The sequence below is a fragment of the Lissotriton helveticus genome, chromosome 1_2, assembly GCF_964261635.1.
Source record: "Lissotriton helveticus chromosome 1_2, aLisHel1.1, whole genome shotgun sequence".
NCBI lineage: Eukaryota > Metazoa > Chordata > Amphibia > Caudata > Salamandridae > Lissotriton > Lissotriton helveticus.
In genome coordinates this window covers 439,931,395-439,951,888 of record NC_136058.1, presented here as the reverse complement: position 1 = coordinate 439,951,888, position 20,494 = coordinate 439,931,395, and the positions used below count along the sequence as shown (strand labels likewise).

At 45.9% G+C, this 20,494-nt stretch overlaps 1 protein-coding gene across 2 annotated transcripts in view; it reads right to left on the bottom strand.

Annotated features, from left to right (window-relative positions):
• Positions 1-12,952: 12,952 nt before the first annotated feature.
• The window catches only part of LOC144807672 (uncharacterized), a 97,646-nt gene continuing 90,104 nt past the window's right edge, over positions 12,953-20,494 (bottom strand). Inside the window, exon 3 of one of the 2 annotated variants that reach the window (XM_078673308.1) lies at positions 12,953-20,200. In XM_078673308.1, the coding sequence (XP_078529434.1) occupies positions 18,142-19,485 (1,344 nt within the window). In that variant the 5' untranslated portion in view covers positions 19,486-20,200 and the 3' untranslated portion in view covers positions 12,953-18,141. The remainder of the gene's footprint in view (positions 20,201-20,494) is intronic. The other variant, XM_078673307.1, reaches the window with a different exon arrangement.

The window sequence follows — 20,494 nt, the reverse complement described above, 5'->3', positions numbered from 1 at the left end:
TCTAGTAAAATAAGTCAGCCAGTTTAATTGTCTAAGTCCCCCTGGGTGAAACGGTTAGACAGGTATCTGACATGTATGAGATAGACCCCCATAGTGAGAGAGTTAGTCAAAACTCTATCCGATGTATCGTTTTTCTAAGTTTTATATTGTTTTTGAGTTTAATGATTACCTGTACAAGTTATGCATTTCATTTATGTTTTCCAATTTCTCATGTAAATAAGTATTCTAATGCTACAGTAGAGCACACGTTTAGTGATCTGCCTCCTCATGAACTATCTTATCGTCTTGCTATGCGCAACAATACATTTATCCGTATGTTACATTATTCACACCAGACCAGCAATGCCACTAATTGTTGGGTGTGTGGTCGACTCCCCCCTTTCCAGACACCGAAGGGAGTTCTGCCACTGTTTCCTTATCCGTTTTCAAATAATGGTTCATGTGGAGCCTGGTCCATGTTAACGTCATCTTCAAATGATATGTCCCTTCTGAACAGTACATGTTTTCCAGACAAGCAAGGTCTTCCCCACAGAACAGGGTTAGATCTAGAAAATGAAGTTTATAATTTGGGTAATTATTCTTCGAATTTCATGGTTCTGAATGTTCAGTCTGATCCTACTCCAGACTTACCTGCTATTTCAGTACTACCAGTCAAAGGCGAATTATGTGTCCGAAATAATGGTTCCGCACATGTAGGACATAGTGATTGTACTACTATTGTCAAGTATAGTGACAGTGGGAAATCTATTTTCAAAGCTTCACGTCATTCTTATTTTGTTTGTGGTCAGACCGCATATGTTCGTCTGCCCCTCGATTGGGATGGAACATGTTACATTGCCTTCCTACTGCCACCAGTTTTCCTAGCCCCATCCGATTATCATAGAAACACACATCTAGTACACATTAGACATAGAAGGGAGATTGAGTCCCCGATTGTCGATCAAACTGAAACTGCTCTAGAACAGTATACAGATTTCAATAAAGGATTCTTCTTTTTTATAGGACCTATCCAGAATAGTAAGTTAATCCGTAGGTTAACAAGAACCCTTGAAGCAGTAGTGAATGAGACTGCCTCTGCCCTAGGTAACTTAACCGAAGAGCAATCTGCTATGAGATTTGTCGTGCTCCAAAATCGTCTCGTTCTTGACGTCATACTGGCCGATAGAGGAGGAGCATGTAGAGTCATCGGATCTAGTTGCTGCATTTTCATTCCTAATAACGCGCCGTCTGTTTATTCAGCTATAACCAGACTTCATAAAATCGCCCATCAGTTACACCAGAATCCAGGCACCTGGACATGGTCCGGTTGGTTTTGGAGTATAATTTCTGCCTGGGGATGGAAAGTATTGTCATTTCTAGGTATTGCAGTAGCGATCATATTCAGTTGCTGCCTCTGTTTACAATGTGGCCCTGCGATTTGCGGCATTTGTGCTACATCCTGTATTCCAAGTCCTAGTCCTAAGTCCCGTTCCAAGACAATTCGAGACGAGCAAATGATACTGTATGAAATGATAGATGGTATCATGAATATTGATGTTTCCTGATGGAAACGTAGTGACAAGGAGGGAATGTGGAAAATTAAATTTTGCCATGTTCTGTGTCCCTACGTGTTCCCCATCTTATGTTATATGTGCATGATTAATATGCATATGTATTCCCTATGATCGATTAAAGACGCAATTACAGCTGTGTCCATCTTTAGTATGCCAGTTCCTAGTTTTCGTGAATACAACGAGCATCAGGCCTATGTAAAGTTATGTTGCCGCGTTTCACAGTGTGCACGTTATTTCATTGTAAAAATCCCCGTTTCTAGGCCTCAAAAGGGCCCGGACTCAGATTCAGCTCCTGTCTCCTGAACCCTCTCCGAGGAGCGATACAGCCCCCACCTGTATCCCTGACCCTTCACTTACTTCCTGCCTCACAGTGCCCGGCTCGGCCTGGCTCTGCCTGTCAGTCTGCCAAGAGTATGTTATGATTCTAGTTATCAGTCCAGCTCTCCTTCTCTGCATTCCTAAGCTACTGAATCGCATCAATAGTTTCAGTCATCGTCTAGCCTTTACGTCTCCATGTAAGAGAAATACTGTATTAATGGTCATTTAATATTCCTCAACACACACTACATGTAGAATTATGCATGCACCAGTCTTAGTGTCTGTTAGCCTTTGCCCTGATAACTTTTGGATTCTATCAACATGTTCTCTAAACATCAGATACTAGATAGTGTTTATGTACATGTCGCTCTGACTCTCCAGACTTTCGTCTCTCCTTCTAGCTCAGAAGTCATAGCCCCCAGCTTCTCCTAGTAACACGTCATTGCCAGCTTGCGCGCACCACTAGGTTAGAGGTCCCGGCTCCTTAGGTAGCCCCCTCCATGTTTCCGCCCCATTTATGACATATTCCGTTACGTTTACATCACATGTCTATGTATACGCCCTGTTCACGCCTCTTGTTACACCTACTTTCTGCCTTATCTTTCGCGACTGCTACAGGCCCTGCCCACTGCTACGCCTATTGTATTGAACATCATGTATTTTGTTTAAGTATATATACTTGTGCACTGTTATTAAAAGTTACCATTCCTTTGTCCCTGCCCCAGGCAGCGCTGCCATCCTATTCCTGTGCAGGTTGTCCTGTTCCTGTCCTTTATGCTGTATTAAACCTGCAAACTCCAGCTACCTCGAATCTTGACTCTTATTTATTGAGCTATCCGTTATTGTATATCTAGTCAAAAATAGAGGTATTATTTATTTATTTACCACAGCTCACCAAGGACCCCCACATCCCCCAAACCAACCTCCACGAAGGAATGAAGGCCATCGCCGACTGGATGAGGAACAGCCGACTGAAGCTGAACTCGGACAATACGTAGGTCCTCATCCTCGGCTCCACCCCCTCGGCTTGGACAACTCCTGTGGCCGACGGCACTAGGAGCATCCCCTACACCCACCAACCACGCACAAAACCTAGGGGTCATCCTTGACTCCACACTCTCCATGACAAAGCAGGTCAACGCCGTCTCCTCCTCCTGCTTCAACACTTTCCGCATGCTTCGCAGAATCTTCAAGTGGATCCCCACCGAAACTAGAAGGATGGTCACCCAGGCCTTCATCAGCAGCAGACTGGACTACGGCAACGCACTTTACCCAGGAGCCCCAGCCAAACTCCTGAAATGACTTCAATGCATCCAGAACGCCTCAGCATGCCTGATCCTCGACATCTCCCGTCGCCACATCACACCCCATCTGAAAGACCTGCACTGGCTCCTCATCAACAAGAGGATAACCTTCAAGCTCCTCACCCACGCACACAAGGCCCTCCACGGCACCGGACCAGCGTACCTCAACAGACGACTCAGCCTTTAAAATCCCGCCCGCCAGCTCCGCTCCGCAGACCACGCCCTCACCACCGTCCCCTGCATTTGAAGAATGACCGCCGATGGCAGATCATTCTCCCAACTCGCCACCAAGATGTGGAACACCCTCCCCATCCGCCTACGGCAGACCGAAGACCTTCTAAACTTCAGGAGACTCCTCAACAGTAGCAGCACATCCCCCCCTAGCGCCTTGAGACCCTCACGGGTATGTACTGCACTTTACAAATGCTATGATTGATTGATTGATTGAAGCCCGGCCTGGTGATAGGCGGAGGTCAAATCCAAGGATGAAAAATGCCTTGCCCCCTCAAGAGAATCCAGCATTTTAGTTATGTTGGGTAAAGGGTAATGATCAACAATAACTGCTTTGTTGAGCTCCCTCGAGCCGACACAGAGCCTGGCTTCCCCATTGGCTTGCGGGCCATAATAACAGGAGGGACCCACTCCGTTGCTTCAACTTCTTGAATGATGCACTTGGCTAAGAGATTGTCTAATTCAACTTTCATGCACTCCCTTACTAACAGAGGTGCATTCCTAACCTTAGCAGTTTTTGGAACAGCATTAGATTTGACCTTTATCCGATGTACATAGCTTTTGAGACACACCCAGCTCACCAGCAAAGACCTCAGGGAATTCCTTGATCCAGTTTCGATTAGCATTACTAACAACCCCAACTGGTGGTAATTCTTTTACGCAGACAGATCTCATTGTGATCAAGGCAGATATGTAGATCATGCTGATGGAACCAACTTATGAGCGTATCCCCTTTCATCAAGACATAGATTTTAACAGGCATGGCTCTCCCTTTTAAGTCAATCATGCCCCAGAAATAACCCAGCAACTCAATAGTCACCCCACCTTAACCTATCAGTCTAATGTCTGGCTTCAACAGGGTGACTTTGGCCAGCAAATTACGCTCATAAAATGTTTTTGGGACTAGAGTTATCTTCGCCCCAGAGTCGAACAGCATGCTCATTGGAGCATCATTGATCAAAACTCGCTCCTGAGGGCCATCACTAGCATTCCCTGTGACTGGGAGAATATTGATTCCTTCCAATTCTTCTTCATAAAGTTCAACTTCCATGACTTTTTTATGCTTGTTGCCCGTTCTGCAGCTTTTTGAGACGTGACCTTTTCTCTCACTAGTTTTTCACATGGCCTTCCAGCCTGGGCGGTCTTTAAAGTTGGCCATATGGCCAGGGTTGCCACACCTGAAGTACTTCACTTGAAATTTTTTGGTGTTAAAGGGTTTTGAAGTGGTGCTCAATTTGGGTTCAACAAATCTACCCACCAGCACCTTGACATCAATGTTCTCCTTTTTTCACCTGAACTGTCTTTGCGTATAATATCAACACACGCTCTTGAATGCTAGTGACTTTTAGCTATGGTCAGCACTTCTTAAAGCGAGGGCTTTTCTTTTTGCCACAGGGCGTCTCTCGTTTTGTCGAGGACGCATCCCAACATGAACTGATATCTTAACCGCTCCTCTAAGCTGCACCAAAATTGCACGTGGAAGCCAATTTGCGCAAGGTAGTCATGTACTGTTTGACTGACTCATCCTGCCTTTGCATCCTTCTCCCAAAAAGATATGGTTCAAGGACAGTACTCACTTTGGGGAGGTGGTGCAAGTCCAACTTTTTGAAGCAGATCTCGTATTCATTGAGAGTGGCAGAGTCACTCTCAGAGAGTTCAGGAAGGTGTTCAAAGAATTCTTGTCCCTCAGAGCCCAAACAATGCATTAACAATGAGGCTTTCCTCTCGGCGCTTAAGGAAATGCCACAGACACGAGCATAATGTGTGAAAACCTTCTTTCACTTCAGCCACGAGAGAGAAGGAACTCCTGGAGATGTCAACAAGAAGGGAGGGGCAGTGACATTATGTATGATGTACGTACTATGTTTTTTTTTAATACTTTTTATTTTCAAAATAAAGAAAGATCATAATCACCACAGCACAAGCACGTATTAGCATATTATCATTAGCAATAGTACATTTCCAGGAAGACACATGGATTAAATAGTTTGACGTTTCAATAAGCATCATGAAAGTAGGTCCAGTTCATACATTCTTCTATACATTAATCAATTAGCTCGTCAACAGTCCTGATCATGGGGGGTTCACAGATGTACTCATTTCATTTAGCCCATACAGCAACCCATTTCCTCGGACAGCCTCTAGACATGTATACCGTCTTTTCCTGCACCATATTCCAGTCCATATCTTTCTGCCAGGCCCCCAGTGTTGGTGGTGTGGCCGCACCCCATAGTCTTGCGATGTTTCTTTTTGCTATTGCCAGACCCAGTGTGGCCCATATTTTGCCCTTTGCAGGGAGGTCAGAGGGTTCCCAGATGTTAAGGAGGCACCTCTTCACTTCAGGCTGCAATTCCACCCCACACATCTCTCATACAATCAAGCACCTGTGCCCAGTAAACTTGCACCTCCCGGCATTCCCACCATATGTGTAGAAAGGTTCCCACCTCCCCACACCGTCTTCGGCAGATTCCGTCATCGCTGCGGCCCATCAGGACCAGCCGGTACCAGAAATATACACTATGTGTAGGACTTTTAATTGAATGAGTCGCAACTTGGCTGGTATTGCTATCTCTTTTGGGGACGCTAGCGCCTCGCGCCATTCTTCGTCATCAATTTTCAGTCCGTCTGCCTCCCACTTCTCTTTAAGGGCCCACAGTGGGTCAGGGGTATGGTTAATGAGTTTTTTGTATGTGAGCGATATGGCCTTTTCCGGGAGGTGGCCATCTAGCAGTCTGTCCTCTAGTGGCGAGGACTCTGGGAGCTGTGTCCCAGGAGGAATATTGGCCTGTAGTTCATGACGGACTTGCATGTATTGGAAGTGTTCTGTCTGAGCCAGATCATACGTGCGTTGAAGGGTGTCAAATGTGAGCACTCCCGCGGGGCCCCATAAGTCCTTGACCCGAGAAATGCCTATTAAGTCCCAGTTCCTAAAGCCCTTCGTGCGGCTAAGGGTGCCTAGCCTCTCAGAGGCCCACAGTGGGGTTACCTGGGTAAGTTTGCCCACCCAGCCCAGTTTCTTCTGAACTATGTGCCACAGCTGGACAGAGTGATTGGTTGGCCCCGTCAATCGGTACCTTCCCTGTCTGGAGTAAAGAGCCGCCTCGAAGTTACCCCCTGGAAGGAGCCATTTGTCCATCTCGTACCCAGGGTCATTACCTGCACAGTATGTCCTCTGATTGATGGCCGATAGATGCGCCGCCCAGTAATATTTCCTGATGTCAGTTAATGCTATCCCCCATCAAACCAGCCCAGAGTTAGCTTCTGGAGGGAGATGCGGGGCGTACCCGCCCAGAGAAGGTCCCTTTGGTTTGCCTCAAAGCGGCAAAGTATTTATTCGGGACTAGGTCCGGGTGATTCTGGAGGACATAAAGGAATCTTGGCAGCGCCATCATTTTAAATAGGGCGGCCCGGCCTAGTAGCGATAGTGGGAGGTTCTTCCAGACCGCTACGTCTCTTTGGAGCTGCCGCAGGGGAGGCAAACGGTTTCGCTCGTACCGTGCAGCACGGTCTTTGGATATGTAAATGCCTAGGTATGTGAACACGTTGCTGGCTATTGGATCGGGCAATCGGCAGGTGCGGGGGGGGTCTGCACAAAACATAAATGAGAGATTTCCCCCAGTTAATAGTGTAACCGGAGTACTCCCCAAACCTCCGGAAAATGTCTAGTGCTGCCGCTAGGGACTCTTGTGGCTTCGTGAGGTACAGGAGGATGTCGTCCACATAAAGCGAGATCCTATCCTCCTAGCCGTCTGCCCATCATATCCCCTGCAGTGAGGGGGTCTGCCTCACCCACGCTGCCAATGGTTCAAGGGCCAAAGCAAATAGCAGGGGTGAGAGGGGGCATCCTTGTCGTGCCCCCCTCCCTAAACTGAAGGCCTCTGAAAGTTTGTTGTTGACTACGACCTGAGCTAACGGACCTGCATAAAGGAGCTATACCCAGCTAATGAAGCTAGGGCCAAACCCCAACTTTCGAAGTACTGTCATCATGTACGGCCACTCTAGGGTATCGAAAGCCATGGCCGCATCTAATGACACCACCACTGCCTCTCTGCGTAGCCAGTGGCAGCAGCCCAGCACCCCATGGAGGCATCATAGATTCAACGCTGTATTGCGGTGAGGCATAAAGCCCGATTGGTCTGGGTGCACCAGTGTAGGGAGGACCAGTCTGATCCTGTTGCCCAAAACCTTGGCCAGGAGTTTTGGTTCCATGTTGAGCAATGATATCGGCCTATAGGAGGCACAGAACTCTTTAGGCTTCCCCACCTTGGGGATTGCCAGGATTGTGGCTATCCGGTGGTCATGGGGCAGACTACCTAGCTTCCTACTTTCCTCGAACATCTGCTTGAGGTGCTCACTCAGGCCGTTTGGTTTGAGCTTATAGAGCTCCACAGGTAGCCCATGGGGCCCTAGGGCCTTCCCAGGGCGAAGTTCATTGTTGGCCTTCACTATTTCTTCCAACACCAGGGGTGCTTCTAGAGTCTCTTTTTCGTCCTCGGAGAGGGAGGAGGAGGAAAATGTCCTCCAAGAAGGCCGCCGAATCACTTTCCGTCATTGCGGATCTCCGAGCATAAACTTGTTGATAGTATGACGCAAACTCCCTGACTATATCTTGCGGGTCCGTTAGAACCGTTCCCGTAGCCGTCTGCAACTCAGCGACCACCTTCTGAGCATGTTGCTTCCTGTCCAATCACACTATAAGTTTGCCCGCCTTATCTCCTTGATCATAGAGCCTCCCTTCTCTGTCCCTCGCCAATGTCCTGGCTGCGTCTGTAGCAAGGTCCCTGTACTCTGTGGCCTTCAATTGGAGCTGGTGTATCGTGTCTAGGCTCCCAGTGCAGTGCGCAGTGTCCTCAAGGGTATGCAACTCAGACTCCAGAGTCTGCAGTTGTGTCTCATGTTCCTTGTGGCGTCCCGCTATTGCTGAGAGTGCTTCTCCCCTTACCACCGTCTTGAAGGCCTCCCATAGGACCACCCCTGAGTCCACAGACCCCGAGTTTTCATCAAAGTAGCGATCGATCACCTGGATATCGTTCTTCTGTATAGCTTCACCCTTCAATTGCCACGAGGCAATGGGAGCGACACAGCTAACCTGCCGGTCGCCTAGCGTAAGATGCACCCAGAGAGGGGAGTGATCCGAGATGCCCCTTGCCAGGTACGTGACTTCACGTATCGTCATGTCCTGGTGCATTGGTGCCAGGAGGTAATCTAGGCGCGAAAAAGTGTGGTGTGGACCTGACAAGAAAGTGTACTGTTTTTGTGTTGGGTGCAGGAGGCGCCATAGATCGACCAGTCCGAACGCCTCCCGGAGATTGGGGAGCCACCGCTGCCCCACCCGATATCTCTCGCCGGTTGCCTGTCTATCTGCCCCGAGACCACCGCGTTGAAGTCACCACCCAGCAGCAGGAGGCCTTCCGGGAGGGACAGTACGAGCACTCCCAGGTCACTATAGGATTGTGTCTGGAGGCCTGGAGGGATGTAGACCGACACTAGGGTGAGTCTACGGCCCTCCAATTTCCCAGAAATAGCCACAAAGCGCCTCATGGGATCTACCTCCACCACCATGGGAAAGGTGCATCACACCAAAACACCTACCCCTCGAGACCCCGAAGTGAAACCGGCATGTGCCGCTAGTGTGTATCCCCATCTGTTTAGTGCCTGGCATGTGTTCCCCCTCAGGTGCATCTCCTGCATTAAGACTACGTCTGGCAAGTGTTTCTTCACAAACTGCAGCACGATACACCGTTTGAGTTTGTCCCCCATACCATTGACGTTCCAGCTAATTAGTTTAAGACTCCTATCCCACTTCATAGCCATGGACCATGTAGCTAACCAGTGCTCTCCTGTGTGTCCTATGTTGCTGTTTCAGAATATGTGCCCTGCCGTGGTGTGCTGCTAACAACCTCGCCCCTCCCCCTCCAATGTGCAACCGTCCCTGTCTCTCCCCCTTCACTCTCGTCCCTCCCCCCCAACAAATGCAACCCCCCCAACCCTGCTTCCCTGCTCCGTAGGTCTCGAACTACCCACATCCCCAATTAGCAGAGCGCCTTTCGCCCGTTACCCAACCTGGAATCTGGAGAATAATAAAACAGAAAAACAACCCCCTTTTCCCAACAGATGAACCTTGTGCAAGTTGGGTGTGTGCCGGCTCCAGCTCCAGCCGCCACCCATGCCCACCCCGTAAACTGTAACAGTGTACCATGAAAAACCTACACTCCATGTATCTAAAGAGTCATTCATTTTCAGTCTGCATTACACTCCTTTGGACGAGAAGGCAGCCCCTCGCGGGGTCACTTGGGTCACGGAGTTGGAAAAGAGAGGGGGGATCTTCAGCAAAGCCTCCAACAATAGCACGGCCCTCCTCCCCGTATCATACAACATCGTCTCTCCCTCCCCCCCAACCAGACGTCCTTCAAAAAATCATGACCCACACCCAAACCACAAACCCTCGGTACATTACAGTAAGCAGAGGTCCACAGTTGCGTGTCCGTCGCCCTCAATGTTCAGTCGCCCCTCGAAGCGTCCCCCAATGAGGACTTGCAGACCTCGACCTCCACGAGCGCTGACTCTGTCCATCAACATCCGACCTGCCGGCTCAGACTATGGCAACGCAGCCTGTGCGTCTCTCCAACTCCCACCTCTGGCCTGATCCCAAGCCGTCGACATCTTCCGGTCAATCCAGTCCTGCACGTCCGCAGCCGAGGTAAAGAATAAAGATTTGCCTCCAGCAAGAACCTTGAGCTTGGCAGGAAAAAACATCATGTATTTGATGCCTCTCTCCCTCAGCGCTGCCTTCACGCCTACAAAGGAGCGCCTCTCTCATTGTACCTGAAGGGTAAAGTCCGGAAAAAAACGAATCGTGGCGTTGTCGTAGAGGAGGTGCCCGGCCTGTCTAGCTGCTTGCAAGATGGCATCTCTATCCCTATAGTTCAGGATTTTTGCAATAATTGTCCTGGGCGGCGCCCCTGGTTTGGGTTTAGGGATAGGTGCACAGTGCGCCCTTTCCACGGTGAATATGTTGGAGAGGCGTTTAGGCTTCAAGTGATTGAGGATCAGGTCTTTCAGGAAAAGTTCCACACTGGGCCCCTCCAAATCCTCCGGTACGCCTACGACGCGTATATTGCTTCTGCGGGCCCTCCCTTCTTGGTCTTCCAGCCGCAATGCCACTTGGCAGTGTTGGTGCACTAGGTCGTTGACACGTTGTTCCAGTGCCTTGGTTGACGTCTGTAGCACCTTGATGTCGGCCTCATTGGCTTTCGTCTTCTCCGATGTTTTCCCGAGGTCGACCCGGAGATTTACTTCGATGGAGACCTTGTCAATTTTCGCCTCTAAGTTGGCGCCAAGTGACTGTATGGCTGCCATGATGGAGGCCAGCGATGGTTCTTTCGCGCCTGATTGGTCACCTGCAGCGTTCTTCGCTTGTGGCGTCCCCATCTGGACCTTGTATTTGTCCAGTTTGTTTGATTGCGTCGCTGTATTGTATTTGGGCCTCATGTTGGCTATAATCCCACGCGGTCAGTCTGTGGCACGCAACACGCCCCGGTCCATCCAAGAATGGCATCTGCAGCCACTGTTGATATTCCGCATGCCCCTAGGGTTACCGCAGCTCAGGCCTTCAAATCACCAGGCAGGCCTCCACTCCACCGGTCCAGGCCCAAGGCTGTGAAGCGCTCCCGCCGCTATGCTCTTCGCCGCACCCCAGCAGGGGCACGTTTCGCTGCCGCACACAGCCCTGTCCCGCTAGCCGCAGCTCCGTCTCGTGTATGCAGGCTGCAGGCGTCCCTTCTCCGCAGCCCGCCTCTTGTGCAGCCCGGGGTGGTGTTGCACGTTATCTGCCCCCACACATGTGATGGTCACCCTTGCCTTCCGGGAGAGGGTTCACTCATGGGGGCCAACTCACCGCCGCGGCCTCTCCGTCCCGCCTTCTCGATTCTCCTGCAGTCTGTCTCCTCTACTGTCTTTGAACCGGGACCCACGCAGCCCCGGTTGCTTTCCTGAGGTGTCCTCCGGTCCGCCTCCAAACCTTCCCAACCACTGGTGCCTGCAGCCAGCCTCGACGTAGGACAGCGTGTGGTAGTCCCAAACTGGCGGCGCTACACTTTTGGGCCACACGATGCAGACCAGATGGCTCCCCTCAGGCCGAGTCGAGCTCCGTAACCGCCCAACTAGGCCGCCGAGCCGGGCCCTTGCCTGAAACCTCAGGCCACTCGCTTCAGCGCTTCCCGCCGGCAGCCGGCCCCGGACCACAGGGACGTAACTTGGCTTCCGCTGCAGGCAGCGCGGCCGGAGACGGATCAGTCGGTGCCCCTTCCTAGCGCCGATTCAGCGCCGCATGTGGAGTGTAGGATTCTCCGGATATTGAGCGGATTTATGCGGGATGAAGGCTCGGCTCCATGGAGCTCCCGAGTCAGGCGGCCATCTTCGCTGGCACCCGCCACGCCCCACGTACTATGTTTTGACCTAGTTACTACTTAAGGGTGAACTTCAGTGATCTGCTTACAGTGCGCAATATCCACAAACCTTATTAAATGTGCGCATCAGCGAAACTGCGTGCAACTTCAGCAATTAAAATTTAGGCCAATGCGCACAATCCCAGAAACTGTATTTGCTGTGCCATCAGCGGAACCATCAGCCCGATTACTGATGGCACATACTTATACAGGGAGGAGTCACTTTAGTCTGGTGCTCAATTACAAGTGTAAATGTGAGTCGGGTGGTGCCTGATAACTGAAAGGCACACATTTGTTTACATACAATTTCATATATGTCTGATTTATTAGTCCTATTACAGCGCCTTCTACCTTGAGAAGGCCTGTCCTAGACTAGTGTGAGGACAAAACCCATGCCGACAAATGAGCGACCTGAAGTGTAATACTGAGAAAAAGTAGCCTGGAGGAATGCTGCAAATTAAAGTAAATGAAAAAGAATTAATAAAGAACTACATAACAACAGTTGTGTGACCTGGAAGCCAATTGTTTCTCAATTTAGTCCTAGTTTGTGATTACCTTACAGTGTTCACATTATCATCCGCACTAGAAGAGATGGGAGCCTGGGGTGTCTGGTCACAGAAGCTCATTTACATACAAAGGCGTGACAGCCTGTTCACAACGCACAGCACAACTTGTTTACGTAAAGTGCTAGTACACAGAACAGGTTAAAGTCTTGTGTCTCTTTTTTTCATTTTCTTTAATATATCCTGCACCTTGCTCTGTTCTTCTCTTTCTCTCATTTCAATTCATCATGAATTATTCAAATTCACTATTGCTTTATCAGCAGGGCAAAAGTCGGAGGGTAGCCACAGTTTGAAGGGGTCCCCCCACTATCATCTAGAAACGGGACTCAGTTCCACTTAGCTCCTTAGCCTGCAACTGGTAATTGTTACTTTGTGCCCCAGCACTGCAGACACAGGCCTCTGAGTGTTTGTGTGAGTGGCGCAAGAGAGGAACAGAGAACTTAACAAAATTAGACCTTCTATTGCTTAATACATTGTAAATGTGAAACACTTTGGGGTTTAGGGGCTGGATAAAGAATAACGTCATGAAACAAGCACAAATTAAAAGCACATTTTATTTACACTTTCAGTCATTTCCGAGTTTAGTTACAAACTAATAGTGGGCAAAACACATGATGTAAAAAACTGAAACCAAAAACTTATTTTTACATTATTTTATGTTTCTTGTTTATTGTTTTTAAAACAGGCCGTCAACCTTTCACGTGAAAATTATTATAAGGGTCTGACATCATTTCTTGTGCTGTCACTACATGTGACGTCACTGTGATTTGCATATGATAATGGGCTCCTTCACTATTTTCCTTACTTGTGCCCTGTTCATTGGCATGACATGGTCTATAGGTATTAAAAATAATTATTAAACTCATAGGTGTTCAGCCCATTTCTCTGGTGATGTCACACATTGGCATGTATTCAGCTGCTTCTTCTATTTTTAGATGAGAACAAATAACGTACTGTTCCCCCTCCTTCCAATTCGTTCTTTTTCTCCCCCTTTCTTTGTCACTCTCACTCTCTTTATCTCTCCCCCTCTCTATCTCCCACACACTCCTGTTAGCTTTAGCTTCATGAATGTCACTGCCACTTCTGGTATTCATACGACAAATCCTTCAGAACATTTGAGGACAAGGGACAATCAATTGTGGAAGATGAGTTGCTGGGAGTGCAACTGATTATCCTGTCACATATATGCTTTTGATGTGGGATTTCGCTATTTCACCACATTCTTCAGAGTCTACTGCTTACAATGGCTCAATTCTGGTACAAAGTAGAGTTTGGCAAGTCTCAAAATGAATAGGGAGAGCCAAGTCGGAGAGGAGCCACGGGTCCCACTTAGTAAGCAGGCGCAAGGCACGAGCTGATCCATCAACTGATAACAGTGTGTAAAAGATGCAGCAAACGTTACTTAAAAACAAGGTATATGCTCTTTTATATCTAAAAATAGTTTTTTTCTTGAACATCTGTGCTTCGCTTTATTTCATTACATATACTGCAGTTGCATTTGTTAATAGTAGTACATGCATTTTACCAATGAAGCTTCCATCTCCAGAGCCCTGACAACATGTCCACTCTGGGTGTGTTGGGTTTATAGGTTTTATCACTAATCCGACAAGTTAGCTGAAAATACCACTGTTAGTCCCAGTATTGTTCAGTGTTGCTTTTACAGGTAGTGTGGTCAGGGGCGATTGAATATTTTCCTTTGTATCTCTTCTTCTCCAAATAAAAATCAACAATGTTTCTTTTCTTTTAATCCACATTGTGCTTGTCTCCCACTGTGTATCCTGGTACATCATGTCACTTTGCTATGTGTACGAAAGTGAACAATCACTGGAAACAAACACTTTTATAATTCTGCAAATACTGTTATCTGATTTTCTTCTTTACTGCTATTCGGGTCTTTTATCATCTGGTATTTCAATGTCCTACATAATTTGAATTTTATCTTTTTCCATAATTCATTCCTCTCACAATAACTGCACTGTTTTGCTCTTTTCTATGTCTTCAGAAGGGTCAATATTATTTTTGATGTTCTTAAGTTCTTTCCGGAATCTCTGCATCTCTAGGATTATTTCCATGTGATTTAAATGAAGGAGTGTATTCACTGAGGGCTGTGTGGGATCGAAAATTGATAAAAGCCCTTCTCACTTTCAGTGCCCTTCTATGTTTTCCCCCTGTGTGTTCACTGATGACTTTGTAGCTCTAATCGTCGACAAACGTTCTTCCCACATTCATTGCACTTGAGTGGCTTTCCGCCTGTGTGTGTTTGTTGATGTTTTCGTAGCATTGATAACTGACTAAAGCTCTTCAAACATTCACAGCAATCATATAGTTTTTTCCCTGTGTGTATTCGCTAATGTGTTTGTAGGTCTGATAATTGACTAAAGCTCTTCCCACATTCATTGCACTTGAATGGTTTTTCTCCAGTGTGAGTTCGCTGATGATACCTTAATACTGAAGAGAAGCGAAAACTGCTGTCACATTCACCGCAATGATAGGGTTTTTCTCCCCTGTGTGTCCGCTGAGTTGTTTGGAGGTTTGATAATCGACTAAAGCTCTTCACACAATCACTGCAGTTGAATCGTTTTTTCCCTGTGTTCACTGATGATTTTGTAGGTGTGATGACTTTGCACTTGAGAGGCTTTCCTCCTGTGTGTGTTTGTTGATGTTTTCATGAGTTAAAAACTGACTAAAGCTCTTCAAACATTCCCAGCAATCAATGAGTTATTTTATCTACATAATTAAGTTTGGGAAACCATCTTTTTTTTAATTATACACAACGATGAAAACTGAAGAAACACACAGAATTTTCAAATGAAATTGAAATAGGTATTGTTACTGTTTCTGTAAAAGTTCAATGCTATCCCTTGCACAGACATCGTGGGTGTTTTCATATTCCCTTTTCTAAAATCTCACTTCTATCTATTCTTGTAAGGCAAAATAGGGTCCCTTATATCAGATTGCATGCATCACCTGGAATGTGGTATAATAGTTCAAAATGATGCAATTGTCTCCATGATCTATAATATCTGATTACTAACTACTACATGTAAATACCACTTTTTATATTGGAATTTTCACTCTTCTTCTTTTTCTTCTTCCTTATCACCCCTTCCCCCTACCTTTTCTGACATATACACATATGTTACTTAGTTATATTCTTCTCTAAGGAACCTCTGAACTTAGTTTAGAAGCTCTGCCTTGGTATTTTAATCCAATCAAAAAATGAAAAAATGTTCTTTAAAAATCTGCAATTTGAAGACTCCCCTTGCGCCACTTATTCCTCTGCACTCTTTGGTTTCTTTACTTCTGCTCTCTTGGGGTCACTCAAACTACAGAGAAATCTTTTGATAAAATACACCTTATTTTTATTTACAGCCTTGAGAAAGCCCTGGCACCACTCGCCACACAGGGAGAAACACGTGTCGGCTGTTTGTGTTCAATCTTGAATCAATAAAGGACTTGTTTGGAAAAACTTTAATAAAAATGGAATGATTTTTTTACGTCTGAACGGCACTGTGCACCCAAAGAAAAAGGATTTAGCCTCAAATTAATACATCTACAGAACCGGAAGACATACTCATACTTTCCTCAAAACTTTGCAATTTTGAAGCTCATAGGATCCAGAGCTTTCAGTATGATTTCCTTGCCTCTATAAAAATTGTGAAAACAGATATAGGCCTGGAATCCTTGGACCTATTGTTTTTGTTGAAAATTTAAATTACGGATTATCCAGGACCATATCATAAGATATCAAATGATTAGCCTACATCAATAAATCGACATTTGCCAGAAAACAAAGCATTGGTGCATAAAAAGATCCTAATCCAAAATGTCCACCTATACAATTCGACGCGAAAGACGAAACAATAGATTAGAAGAAGCATTTGACCCCTCGGGCGCTGCCATTAGCAAAACATCGAGCTCAACTAATTTATTATCAGCTAAAAGTACATTTCAAGCATTGGAGAAAGTAGCCAAAAAAGAAACCTCCAAATGGTGGGAAGGAGCATCACTCAAAAAATATCTGGAACCCAATCTTATCCCTCGTGGATTACGAATTCTTATCTTTCCTCCTGAAAAATTACTACTTTGGGAAGAAAATCTACGAAGTCTCCAATAACATGCTAAGACAGCTAAAAGATATAGCGCAAGAAGAATTTGAAAAAAACAAATCAGAGGTTGATACTTTATCCAAACGAATTGAGGAAGCAAATTGGGGTGATATTACAATGAAAAACTATGATATCCTGAACAAAATCTTGGATGAATATGAAGAGGACATAATCCAAAGGAAAAATCGCAAATTTAGACAAGTTTTTCAACCGTGTGTTCGCTGATGTCTTTGAAGGTGTGATAACTGACTAAAGCACTTTGCACATTTACTGCACTTGAATGGCTTTTCCCCTGTGTGTATTCGCTGATGTGTTTGAAGGTTTGATAAGTGAGTAAAGCACTTTGCATATTCACTGCACTTGAATGGTTTTTCCCCTGTGTGTGTTCGCTGATGATACCTTAATGCTGAAGAGTCACGAAAACTACTGTCACATTCACTACAATGATAAGGTTTTTCCCCCGTGTGTGTTCGCTGATGATTTTTTCGGGCTGATATCTGACTAAAGCTCTTCCCACATTCACTGCACTTGAATGGTTTTTCCCCCATGTGTGTTCGATTATGACGTTTTCGGTCTGATATCTGACTGAAGCTTTTCCCACATTCATTGCACTTGAATGGTTTTTCCCCTGTGTGTATTCGCTGATGTTTTTGAAGCTTTGATAAGGGAGTAAAGCACTTTGCACATTCACTGCACTTGAATGGTTTTTCCCATGTGTGTGTTCGCTGATGATACCTTAATGTTGAAGAGTCGCGAAAACTACTGTCACATTCACTACAATGATAAGGTTTTTCTCCCGTGTGTGTTCGCTGAGGACGTTTCCGGTCTGATATCTGACTAAAGCTCTTCCCACATTCATTGCACGTGAATGGTTTTTCCCCTATGTGTATTCGCTGATAATTTTGGAGGTTTGATAAGTGTCTAAAGCACTTTGCACATTCACTGCACTTGAATGGTTTTTCTACTGTGTGTGTTCGCTGGTGATACCTTAATGCTGAAGAGCTGCAAAAACTACTGTCATATTCACTACAATGATAGGGTTTTTCCCCCGTGTGTGTTCGCTGCTGACCTTTTAGGTCTGATAACTGACTAAAGCTCTTTACATATTAATTGCACTTGAAAGGTTTTTCCCCTCTGTGTGTTCGCTTATGTCTTTGATGTTGTGATAACCGACTAAAGCACTTTGCACATTCACTGCACTTGAATGGTTTTTTCCCCCATGTGTGTTCGATTATGGCATTGAAGGTGTGATAACAGACTAAAGCACTTTGCACATTTACTGCACTTGAATGTTTTTTCCCCTGTGTGTGTTCGCTGATGTTTTTGAAGGTGTGATAACTGACTAAAGCACTTTGCACATTCACTGCACTTGAACGGTTTTTCCCCCGTGTGTGTTCGTTGATGTGTTTGAAGGTGTGATAACAGACTAAAGCACTTTGCACATTCACTGCACTTGAACGGTTTTCCCCCGTGTGTGTTCGCTGATGTCTTCCAAGGTGTGATAACTGACTAAAGCACTTTGCACATTTACTGCACTTGAATGTTTTTTTCCCTGTGTGTGTTCCCTGATGATACCTTAATGCTGAAGAGTCGTGAAAACTACTGTCACATTCATTTCAATTATAAGGTTTTTTCCCCGTGTGTGTTCGCTGATGACGTTTTCGGTCTGATATCCGACTAAAGCTCTTCCCGCATTCATTACACTTGAATGGTTTTTCCCCTGTGTGTATTCGCTGATGATCTTGAAGGTTTGATAAGTAACTAAAGCACTTTGCACATTCACTGCACTTGAATGGTTTTTCCCCTGTGTGTGTTCGCTGATGACACCTTAATGCTGAAGATTCGCGAAAACTACTGTCACATTCACTACAATGATAAGGTTTTTCCCCCGTGTGTGTTCGCTGATGATTTTTTCGGGCTGATATCTGGCTAAAGCTCTTCCCACATTCACTGCACTTGAATGGTTTTTCCCCCGTGTGTATTCGATTATGACTTTTTCGTTCTGATATTTGACTAAAGGTCTTCCCACATTCATTGCACTTGAATGGTTTTACCCCTGTGTGTATTCGCTGATGTTTTTGAAGGTTTGATAATTGACTAAAGCACTTTGCACATTCACTGCACTTGAATGGTTTTTCCCCTGTGTGTGTTCGCTGATGAACCCTTAATGCTGAAGAGTTGCGAAAACTACTGTCACATTCACTACAATGATAAGGTTTTTCCCCCGTGTGTGTTCGCTGATGACGTTTTCGGTCTGACACCTGACTAAAGCTCTTCCCACATTCATTGCATTTGAATGGTTTTTCCCCTGTGTGTATTCGCTGATGGTTTTGAAGGTGTGATAACTGACTAAAGCACTTTGCACATTCACTGCACTTGAACGGTTTTTCCCCCGTGTGTGTTCGTTGATGTGTTTGAAGGTGTGATAACAGACTAAAGCACTTTGCACATTCACTGCACTTGAATGGTTTTTCCTCTGTGTGTATTAGCTGATGTCTTTTAAGTTTTGATAACTGACTAAAGCACTTTGTACATTTACTGCACTTGAATGGTTTTTCCCCTGTGTGTATTCGCTGATGTGTTTGAAGGTGTGATAAGTGATTAAAGCACTTTGCACATTCACTGCACTTGAATGGTTTTTCCCCCGTGTGTATTCGCTGATGTTGTTGGAGGTTTGATAAGTGACTAAAGCACTTTGCACATTCACTGCAATGATATGGCTTTTCCCTCGTGTGTGTATGCTGATGTATCTGTTGGACTGATAACTGACCAAAGCTCTTTACACATTCACTGCATTTGAATGTTTTTTCTCCTGTGTAGGTTTGCTGATGAAGCTTGCATAGTGATGACAAACTAAAGCTCTTTTTGTATGTGTATGATTCTTCTTTCTTGGTTAGTGTCTGTGGGTCGGGTATATATTTGTCTATATCCCATGACTGCATTTCCTGATGGGCCGACATGTCTGATAAAGCACTTGGCTTTTTCTCACACACTTATGTGTGTAGTATTTTCCACGTTTGAATTCTGTTTTAACAATAAAATGCAATAGCCACCAAATATTTGCCACACTCCTAATATGTAGAAGGTATCTTTGTAGGCGATTGTGCCTTTAGATTGGATTATGGCAATGCACGCTTGCGTGTAAAGATGTATCTTCCTTCTGGCCGGTGCAAATCGGGACAGTCTGTTGTATTGTAGATATAAGAACTCCTCTTTCCTTTACTTGTCAGTTGTCTGGCTCCGTTCTGTTGTGCTCTTCTCTGGTTACTGTGGTTCGGCCAGAAAGAGTTTAGAATTCACCTAGAGCACGGAATGATGGCTTATAATCATCTTAGAAAACAGAGCACTGCGGTAATCACATCATACCGCTCCCATGATCAAAGCTGGTGTTGGACACTTGTTTATACAGGAGGCGGTTTGTTATTGTTGTTGCCTTAATTTTAGTAAGGTCATTTCTTCGTCTTGTGGCGTGGAGGTGCAAAGCTCAGACTCTTACAATCACTGAACTGCCCTTGATGCTTCATCCGGGATCTGTCAGTTTGTGTGCAGGTTCCTCTGTCCCCGACTGCGCTGATGTTTTCCTGAATACTGGACCTCATTATTTCTGCTATTATTGAAGAGTTACAGCCTTCGCTTCATTTTTGATGGTCATTTCACACATTCAAGGCTTGTTTTCTGTTGGATGTAAAGATATTTAAAATTACTAAATGGAAACATAATGGAATGAGAATTCACAATGTTTAACTAGTTGTAAAAGACACTCCACACAATGCAGCGCTGCCCTCCCCCCGCGAGGCTACGCTGCGTGGCGCGACAGGAAGGAAACAGGAGAGCACCATATTTTCAGAGATATGGCTCTCTCCTTTCCTTTCCCTTGCACCAGCACTGATTACAGAGGGCCTGCGCCATGCACACACCTTAGCACCAGAGCACTAGGGTGTGTGAGTCTGTGAGTCCAGCATGGGTTTT